Consider the following 10,704-nt stretch of genomic DNA (forward strand, 5'->3'; position numbering starts at 1 on the left):
TTGTTCTGTGGCAGAAAGACCACAAAACACCACCAGTTCCTGGCCCTCTTCTGGAGTGGGGGACTGTTTATTTTGGGACAGTTGTAAGGGTTTTACCTCCACTGTCTCCCTGCCTGTATTCAGCTGGAATCCCCACCAGGCACTGCAGGGAGAGCTCAGCTGCCTCGGGGCAGCTGCTGAAAGGCTCCTGCTCTTGGCTAAAGAAAAACAGGTTTGTTTTCCTTCACACACCGGGCTGGGAACTGCTGCAGTCAGTGAGGGACCAGGCAGGGAAAGGAGACTAAACCTGCACCAAGGTAAGCTGATTGTGAGCCGTGACCCCAGGAAAAAAATCCCTGTGTCAGAAAGTAACGCTCGAGTTTTAAGCACACTCATTCAAAGCATTCCTGTTTTCACAGCCAGAGCGTTAATGTCACTTGATTGTTTCAGAGAGTACTGGTTTATTTATTTATTTATTTGGAAAAATAAGTAGTGAAAAGAAACCTGGGTGGTCATGGACTGTGTATGCTTTTGTAAAAAAAAAAAAAAAAAAAAAAAAAAAAAAGTGTTATTAATGGGCAGAGCAACAATTTCCAGCAAAACCACAACTCTGTCACATCAGCATCAGCTGAAACAGCCTGCCCAGTCACACGAGGCACGGCTGACTGGTGTAAGACTGAATCTCTTATTATCTCAACCAGTAATATTACATGTACCAACTCCACTTTTCTGTAAATGTCAAATGAGTTCATATACTGCTAAGGACAACTCTTTTCCCCTCCCCCTAAATATTACACACCTTACATGAAACAAAAATCGACAATATTGCAAATCAAATGCATGATTTCCCACTAATCTCAGTGGGAGTTTATAAAGCCCATTAGATGCAGGATGGTTTCCACAAGAAAAAAAAGAAAGAAAGATCCTCCTCCCTCTCAAGGTTAGTAGTCTAATAAGATCGCTGGGTTTTAACAATGTAAGGCTTCATCACAGTTGAAAGTTTTTTATTCTATGATCAAATAGCTGTGTTTTTATTTTACTATTATTATTATATATACACATTTACACACAAACATTTACGTACTTTGTTCAACCATACATATATTTCTACCAATATAAAACTCTGCTTATACTCTTTGTTTTAAAATAAGAATATTCACATGGGGGATTGCTCTAGTACAGAAAAGGCAGTAAAATTATATAGTTACAGATTGAAAAACGTATCTCCAGGTATGAATAAACTTATTTAGAAGACTTTTGCTCTGGCACAGAAGCCTCTATCTTTCTACTCCCCTACTACTGAATTTAAACCATAACAAAGTTTTAACATGCATTCAAACTACCCTAAAACCAAGCCACCAAGCCATGCTGGTGAGACCAGAGGAAACCTGATGAACTCCTCTAACAGGCTCAGCCTGCAGCAGCTCAGGGTAGAGCTGTTTTATCTTCACAAAACTCCCTCATCCTCACCAGATAGGCCTGTCCAAAGGGGCATTTTCCATAACAGATATACAAGGTTTATTACACTCTTCCCTTTTTTTTACCCTCTGCAAGTAAATGGGGTGTTGTTCCTAAACAGGAAGATTCTTCTGTCTGGTTGAAACCTAAGTAAGTAGTTTTTCATTTGAATTTGTCCCCAGGCTGCATCCTACTGCTGCTCACTGGTATTGTTGGTACCACTGCTAGCAGCCTCATACAGAATACCTCAAAAGTCTAAACAGGTTTAAAAGCTGGTTTGGTTTTAAAAAACAAACAAACAAACACACCCCACCCCCCCACAAAAAAAAAAAAACAAGCCTTCAAACACACGCTTATACAACTAAGGAGCAAGAAGCACTTCCCTCTTTAAGTCACAATTCTTGACAGAAAAAAAAATTGAAAGTATGAAAACTTTCAGAAGAATAATAATCAACATGAAGCACAGGGAAGCATATTATAGTTGTTATTTATTATTTTGCAGCTGCCCTTGAAAGCAGGGAACTAAGGTGATGCAGTTAATTAAAACTAAGTGAAAGTAAACATTAATTGGACAAAGCACTCAAATACAAATGCTTTATAACATTCAGAAAGCAAGTGAAACGTGTGGGTGGGAGCATTGCTTCAAGATGACAAAATAATATTTAAAATTACATCCCTTTATGCAAAACAACTGTGCAGCAAAAATTGCCTTTAGAATACCTGTTCAGACATTAATTAGTCAAGAAATAAAATAAAAAGGCTGGACAAACTGATTCAAAAGTTATACTGACAAAACTGCTGTTGCTGCCACCCAAGCAAAAGGAGCTGTAATAAATACACTGCTGTTTACCTGACAGTACACTTAAACAAATTGACTAAGGAGTGCTGGTATAAAAATATGTATAAAGATAACTGCATCCCAGCTGATTGAACTACATGACACTGTCACATGAAAGGCACAAAATTAAAGTGGGAGAAAAAGCCCAGGATATGTGTCCCATGAACAGGCAGAGTACTGGCAGTAGTGCCTTATTTACCAGATTTATGCTGGTGATATTCCATGGACTCTCCTTTACTCTGTGTGAAATCAGAGGCCCAAAGGATATGAGAACTTGTAAATGGCTCAGTGTAGGCCAAGAACCCAGTTCTCACCTCTGCACATGAAGATGCATATCCATAAAGACATTACTTCTAAAAACAGTATTTTCTTTAGCAAAGAACACTGTCCTTAAGCTGCACCCAGCTACTGATTTATGGCATGCAGCAGGGTCCTGCAGCAATAGATTGCCCTGCTATTCACACACATGTCACAAAATTCAGCTCCCATGTTGCTTTACTCATTTCTCTTCATCCCATGATTTTTAAAATGAATTTTTCACTAGGGAATAAAGCCTCTTCAAATTCCCTCTTAGGAAAAAAAAAAAAAAGCAAACCACAAAACAGAAAAAGAAACCAGCAAACCAGACACATGCATTACTTTAGAAGACAGCAACAAAGAAAAGCAGACTGTAAAACCAAATCAAATCAATCCTGGCGGCAGCAGCAACGTGGCACTAACAGAGATATAACAGGGTAAAGAGATCATGGTTTCTTTGTTAATACTGCTTTTACCAATTTTCTGTTCAGATTTCTCACTTGATGACAACCTCTTTCAGAAAAACAGACAAAACTTCCATTACAATACATTGAAAAGACAAATACAGACTCCATCTGAAGCTACCACATAATCCAGTCTCCCCTTTCCAGAAACAATGCCACTGTTCTTACATCACACAAACCCTCAGCATACCCATATCTTCACTTCCTTGCTTTCCTCTACCCACCTGGTAGGATCCTGTCTTTCTCAACACGTTTTCTAAACCACATCATTTGCTATCCAGACTATACCTGAACTCGCCTCCTGCACTTGAGCATTGCTGTCTCCACTTCCTCTGTGAATCTGAGACTAATTAATTTCCAATTTTTCTAAATGTTGATCTCCCTTTCGTGTGCCACAGCCTCCGCTGAAACAAAATTTCTAATTTTAAGAAAGTTGCAGTATTTAAGTTAAAAATTATTTAAAATACTGTCACTGTACTGTACTTTGACATTTCAGTTTTTATTTCAACTACACAATTTTTTGAAAGAAGAAAATTATCTTTCAAAACATCCATCAAGCTAGTATCATTTAAGAGATACACTATCCCTTAGAGAAGTGCCTCTATAAATGTTTGTGAGATTTTTAAACAAAGCATGAACAATTTTTACAGCATTGAACACCACACTTAGTCCTAAATTCAGCTCCCACTGAAGTCAGTGTCAATAGGAAGGGGCTATTTAAAACTGCTTTCTGATTTTCTTTTGTTTGCTTTGAATTCATTCTCTAAATAAGATTTGTACTTAATGTCAGTCAGAAGCACAGCCTGGAGTGCAAAACATGCAACAGAAATTTGCTGATGGAAGGTCTGAAAAGTGCATCAAGACATGGAAATGTTTCTAAAATCAAAGTTACATCATCGTAGTAGTAATAAATCAAATCAAACGTAATTAATGGGAAGTTTTTCACCTTGAAAAGTCAGTCACATTCACGACAGACACTCTTCAGCATCCTTCCTAAAGTTGCCTTTAGGAACATTGTAACCACATGAAATCCTATTAGAAGGTGCTGAACTCCTACATTGTGACTCTTCCGGCAGGCTTCTACATAACAAAAATGCAATGAAGTACCATACAACTTTCCCCCCTTATTATGCAAAATCCTTATCAAATTCAATAGTGTGACATGGTTCAAAATCCTGCCTAACAATGGCTCTCAGGATGTCAAGAGATGTCGGCTTTGTTTTAGCTTCACGTGCTTTTCAGTCTATTAATGCTAGAAGAAAAAGAACCTTCACATAAATAACCGATAAAGATCAAACCCAACTATACAATGGGAAGGAAATTCAGAGTTGAAACTGGTAGTTAGCTCTTTGCTAAGCAAGCAGCCCATTGTGCCTAGGTGCTTCGGGCACAGCGACCCTGGGTGCCACAATACCAGGAATAACAAGGAGAGGGAAGGAACCTCCAGCTCCCCACTTCCCATGGTTTTGTTGGTTCGGGCCAGGGCTGTTGTTTAAAGAGAGTATTTGTAGTTCTTCGGAGAAACTAGAGGGCAGCCCCCGACTCCTTTGTGCGGCAGGTTGCGAATGGAATGTGGAATGCGGCACACGTTCCACTCGCAACCAGGAGGACAAAGGATTCACTGATCAGGGGGGACAATTAGTCCTAATTAGGCCTATTTCGCAGCTGAGTGTAAGCGCTGGGGGAAGGGAGCTTAAATTTTAAAGCAATGGGTCCCTCAGGCGAGTTAAAGGGAGATCAGTAAAGTGACAAGCTTGAGAACATGGGGCGAGTTCCACCGAGGTGGTGGCACCGAGCCCCAGCCACGGCACCTCCAGGAGAGGATGAAGCAGCTTCTCAGTCCTCAGACACACCGAGTAAGAAACCCGATAACCATTTTGCCTTTTAGCTTCAATGACTAACTAACCAAATGTCTCAGCTTTCAACCCACTCCTTGAGCAGCAGTCCTCCGTCTCAGCACAGGCAGGCACACAGGCAGGCACACAGGTCGGGAATACTCACATATGCACGTGTGGAGGCTGGAACCGGCTCTGATTGATGTTGTAGTGTGTAAACGCCTGCGTTGGGTTGGAGCTGTATTCATCCACCGTTATGGTAACTTTGCCTTGTGAAGGAATTCCATGAGCCATCCTTCCTCCTTATGGACATGAGCAGCTCACAACTTCCCAAGGCCAGGAGCAGGGTAGGGCATTGTGGTCCGGGCAGCTCCTGATTCCCAGCAGCTCCGCATCAACTCTGTGACCTCTGCCAGGAGAGAAAGACAGCACATGCTGCTATAAGCCATGAGATGTAAACACACACAGACCTATTACTCTACACTGTCCTGATTTCCATTCAGATCTGAGATCTTTTTCTATATTCTTGATGTACCCATCACCTTCTCTAAGCATTACAATTCACTCTTTTTTTAATGACCTCATCATCCAACTCCATCATCATTAGACACATCCAAAGGATGAATGCTTAAAGTAATGCTTTATCTTCAGGGGATGGGGGAAGGGGGAATAAAATATCTGTGTTGAAAGCTCCAGTTAAATACTCCCCATTTCACATCCTTTATTTAAAATAAATCTTATATTAATTGCAACCACAAAAATTCACAAGTGGACCCAGTTTCCTGAAGGACAAATGACTTTCCACAAACATGCACACTTGTTTTCAAGGCGCCGTTGTAGCTTTAGAACACTGAGTAACAACGGAGAGACTTACAAGAAACTGATGTAAAGAACATGCTACAACTGCATAGCAAAAGGAACACCCAAATATCTCTGAATCAAAGTATTTATTTGTCCAGAGAAAGGCAAGTATCTAGGCAATGCTAACAAAATATCCATATTATAGCTCACTAGCATTGAAACTGGCTTGGATTCACTGTTACCAGACAGTAACGATTTATCTGACAGACTTAAGCATGACTTTACGCATAAATACTTCTGCATAAGATGAAAGAAATAGGCTCTTCCCTCTCTATGCATCCCTATCTTTCACTTCTTCAGAGTGCTCTTAAACATATTTTGCTTTAGGACTGGATGTATACTGTAATATTAGCATAACCCAACAGCCAGAAATCTCCCAAACACACTCCATTGAGTTTCTTGCACAAAATCTGAGCTTCGATTTCTTCAGTCAATAAACTGAGGATACCTCAGCTGCCTTCCTTTCAGAGGGACTCTGTGAAAATTGATCAGCTGATGTTCGAAGAATACTTTCAAGATGAGCAACTTTTTAAAAGCCCCATTTATGAGGCATATCCTCAGCTGGGACATGCTATGCTAGCTGCAAGGACTTACATGAAATCATGATACTCAGAATCCATCAATATTCCTCCCTTTAGCTGCCACATGTAATAGTGGACTTTTCATATCAGGAGTAGGTTTTACAAAAGTAAATCAGTGCTTACTGGGAAGACAAAGAGATGGGAAAGAGAAGAAAATGACTTGAGCCCTGAGCATCAGACTAAGCAATATTTTTCGAGTGCAATTTTCCTGGACTTCTCTAGCTCCCAGATAGAAATGTGCTTGCCATGTGTAACATTAAACATTTGAAATCTTTGATTTGTATTCAAAATATATTTTTAATACAAAGAGTAATTTCCAGTTTGGCATGAAGCATGATGAAAATGCTCTGCAAATGGCAGATGGCCTGCTATAGGCCATTTATTTTACTATTTTACCACCTCAGGCCTATGTAGGCTTCCATATGTTTGTTGGGTTAAGACATTCTGCAACTTGCATTCCAGTAACTGGATTCTATCCTTGGAAGGAAAAAAGTATACTAAAAAAAAAAAAAAAAGAAGAAGATGAAATGTAAAGCACCAATTTAAAAACTCACTAGAGATGGTACAGCATTGTAACTGTGGTTATGGTCTGATCTTCCCCTGTAAGACCTAGCAGACCTCTCTTGTGAGAACAAGGTTTCAGCACCAAAAATGAGCAACGGTGAGCTTTGCTGAAACAAATCATTGCTGTGTTAGATGCGATGTAAAATGTTGCAACAACTGCTCACATAATGTAGTGGTTATCACACCAAGTTTGCAGCTGTTTCCTGAATTTCCTTTACAATTATATTTTAGTGTTATTTTGCATAACAGTAAAACACAACACCTGCTTCAAACTGCGGTCCTGTTCCAAGCACTGCAATTCTTTTGAGATAGAAACTACGAAGAGTGCACAACACAGAGCAGCATAATTGCCCTGTACTGAAAAGTAAATACAAATGAAAACATCTTCCTGCCAAAGAAATGACTGTCATTAACGAAAATGCTGGCCATCAGAGCTCCTGAAGAAAAAAACCCTAAGAGTTTTTCTTTTACACTGCAAGAACTTTAGAGCCTGTATATATTAAGAAGTAGTGTGAAAATTATATGTGTAATGTTATTTTTTTTCTGCAATTAAAAGCAACAACATAAAACAATGCATTAAACCAACAACAAAAATATGCTTGGGCTTTCAGGAAAACTAAATGACACTGTTTTCAGCAACCCAGCATAAGAAAGGTCAGAACATTAAATTTCATATTATAGTTCACTCATGGAAGAAAAATCTAATTTGTTCATGAGAATGAATTATACATAAACATAATAAGCATTTTTTACAATGTTTATAACAGTCCATGTTACAGAAAGAAATTACAACTAACTGGCATAAAACAAATGACAAGAGAATACTTAAACAGCTGTATTAAATACTCTTAAGTTGACTCTCAGTAAGACTATAAGTGTGTAAGCTGCAATTGCTTCCCATTGTTCTAATCTTTAATCTTAAAAATAAATCTCTACTTAAATTAAGACAAAGCTGAACAAAGCATCCTTTTAAAATGAAATTCAACAGCAAATGCCAGACTGGGGGTAAAAAAAAAAAGTATAACTTGAAGCTGGCTTCTGTAACAATTCTCTTACTTTCCATTTAGTACTCCATAGAGTAGTACAGCTCAACTATCACAAGTATCTAATTATTACCTTCTTTACTGTGAACGTCTCTGAAGAAAATAGAAGAAAAAAGCTGAACATTTCAAAACTTTAAAACAAATGTATTTTAGTCGCAAGATTAAAAAAAAGAAATTAAAGAAGACTTCTTCGAATCACTACCATTCTTCTTTTTCCAACTATGAGCACTACTTGAAGGTTACACACAGGAGATGGGTACAAAAAAATAAAAGTTGCATTCTTTTCCCATCTATCAAGTAAAACAACCTGTAATATCTTCCACACCTTTCGAGGCAGTTTTAAGTAAGAATGACTACATTAAAAACCTAGCTGATGATTTTTCAGCATGTTGGATTTTCCCAGATACAGGCTGTTATCCTTTTCCAGCGTGGATTTGTACCGGCAGCAAGCCAGGAGATGTGCCATTGTACACATCTGCTCAGTGTTACAGGTATAAACCGGCACTTTTTCGGAACAGGGCTGACCCAAACTTGGGTGCAGCTAATTGTAAATCTGTACACTGCTGCCCTGACAAAAAACTGCTACGGAATCTGTACAGGTAAGTAATTTTAAAGGTAACGTTACATTGCACTCACACGAGCTCTGCGTACGTACATGCACACGCAGGCACGCGAGAAACCCATTTCCCCAAATAAAATATTTACGCCTTCCTCATCTGAATTTCAAAAATTTGCCTCTGGCTGGGCTCCGGCTGTAGCAGAAAACGCTGAAAGGCAGGAGCTGGGAAGGGTTAACCCCGTGTCAACACCTTCTGTTGATACATCCACTATCCCGGCGCTGTTACAGCGACACGGCACGCTGCACCCGCCCGGGGCGCGGGCACCGGCCGCGCCTCAGCCCCCGGAGCCCCCGGCACTCACGGTGCGCTCTCCGCGCCCCGCGGGGATTCGGCAGCGGCCCCACAGTCCCCGAGATGCTGCGCTGCAGTTTGCGGACAACTCCGGGCTCCAGCTACCCATCGAGTCCGGCGGAGGCAGCGGGGGGGCCGGACCCCGACACTCCCCCGTCCCGTTTCCCCGCCGACGACCCTGGTACCTGGGCTCCCGGCCGCTCCCCACCTCTGCCCGCCGCCGGCTCCCGGGCCGCCCCGGCCGCGGCCCCGCGGGGCGCCGGGCTCGCCCCCCGGTGATTGATGGCTCCGGGTGGCCAATGGCTCCGGCGCGGCCCCGTCCCGGCGTGTGCCGCAGCCCCCGCCCCGCGCCCCCTGCCCTGCCCTGCCCCCGCCCCGCGGCACCGGGGGGCATTTCTGCCCTGTCTGCGCCGTACGTGCCGCGCCGCACAAAGTTCACACCGCCCCCGTCCCCGTAGTTGCCACGGACCGAAATGGCTGTGGGGGGGAGGATGCTGGAGGGAGGGATGCGATGAACTCCACAGCAGCCGCGGGCGAGCGCGGCGAGGCCGGGCGGGGAGGGGTGATGCCCGCTGCTTTTTATTCCGCCGGTGCCGACCCCCGCACCGCGCCCCCAACCCCTCCAAAGGTTCCAAGTGTCTGAGGCCTCCGGGATCAGGGTTTCAGAGCGGCTTCTCTGCCGGCGAAAGGGCGAGGGGCAACTCCGCCGGGGAACGCCAAACCAACCCGCCTTTCCCTCCCTACTTTTGCAGCGTGTCCCCCCCTCGCCCACATCCCCCCGGTCCCTCCGCGCCGGCAGCCCCGTCCCCGCGCCCGCCGGGCTGCTCGGCGCTGCGCCCGCTGGCTGCCGCCCGCCCGCTGGCCCCAGCCAGCACAATGCTCGCCGGCCTACCCTCCCGTCCCCGCCGCCGCGCCCCCCGCCCCGACCCCGCGCCGGCCCCGCACACCGCCCCCGCCCCCAGGCCGCCCCCGGCGCCGCCAGCCCCCCGCCGCCCCTGCGCCCGGCCGGGCAGCGGCGGAGGGCAGCGGGGGCACGGCCTGGGGAGCAGGGCAGGGCAGCCTCGCTCAGCGCCGCCGACATCGCCGCCTCGGCTGCAGGGAAGCGCCGCTGCCGCCGCACCGACACGACCCGACCCGACCCGGCGGGCTCAGGCGGTCGCGGCGGGAGCGCGGGCGGCCGGGTTTATCCTCATTATTGTTTGCGGGAGGCTGGACCCGGCGCCTCCACCGGAGCTCCTGCCCGCCCCCCCCGCCCCCCGCTCTCGCCCATGACACGGCACCTCTAACCCGCCGCTTTGTGCGCGGCTGCCCCCGCCGTGCCCCCCTGCTCCCGACACCGGCCCGGGGCCGCTCACCTTCCCTCCGCCGGCTGCCGCTGCGGGCGGGTCGGGGATGCCTTCAGCGCGGGCAGCGGGGCCGCTCCATGGGGCTGCGGGGGCGCGGCCGGGGCAGAGCCTGCGCCCGACCCCGCGGCGGCGCCCGGCGGCGGCGGCGGCCCTGGGTCCGGCTCCGGGTCCGGCTCTGGCTCCGGGTGCGGGAGCGGCAGCGGGGCGGCGGCGAGGGCGGGCGCGGTGCAGTGATCGGGGCTGCCACTGGGGTCAGGGAGCAGGCACCAGGAAACACGGCGGCCACGGCGCGCTGCTCGCACACGCACACACACACACACACACACACGCACGGCTCCTCCCGCTGCCTCGCACTTCACCCCCCCGGGCAGGGAGGGAGGGAGGGAGGGAGCGATCGCTGCTGCATTTCCCAAGTGTGGCACAGCCTCCCCACGCCGAGGCGGCTGGAGCGGCCGGCAGGAGCGCAGCGCTGCCCGGGTCACGGCGGGTGCCGGCGGCCACGGCCGGGGAGCGGCAGGGCAGAGCCG

At 46.2% G+C, this 10,704-nt stretch overlaps 1 protein-coding gene across 3 annotated transcripts in view; it reads right to left on the minus strand.

The window, feature by feature from the left end:
* MPPED2 (metallophosphoesterase domain containing 2) overlaps positions 1 to 10,437 on the minus strand; it is a 106,974-nt gene extending 96,537 nt beyond the window's left edge. The window contains exons 1-2 of one of the 3 annotated variants that reach the window (XM_069015894.1): positions 10,187 to 10,437; positions 5,038 to 5,280 (exon numbers count right to left, since the gene is read on the minus strand). In XM_069015894.1, coding sequence (XP_068871995.1) covers positions 5,038 to 5,165 — 128 coding nt within the window. In that variant the 5' untranslated portion in view covers positions 5,166 to 5,280; positions 10,187 to 10,437. Of the gene's footprint in view, positions 1 to 5,037; positions 5,281 to 6,867; positions 7,339 to 9,016; positions 9,063 to 10,186 lie in introns of those variants that run through there. The other 2 variants (XM_069015895.1, XM_069015896.1) reach the window with 2 other exon arrangements.
* Between the last annotated feature and the right edge of the window lie 267 nt (positions 10,438 to 10,704).

The sequence above is a fragment of the Aphelocoma coerulescens genome, chromosome 5, assembly GCF_041296385.1.
Source record: "Aphelocoma coerulescens isolate FSJ_1873_10779 chromosome 5, UR_Acoe_1.0, whole genome shotgun sequence".
Lineage (NCBI taxonomy): Eukaryota > Metazoa > Chordata > Aves > Passeriformes > Corvidae > Aphelocoma > Aphelocoma coerulescens.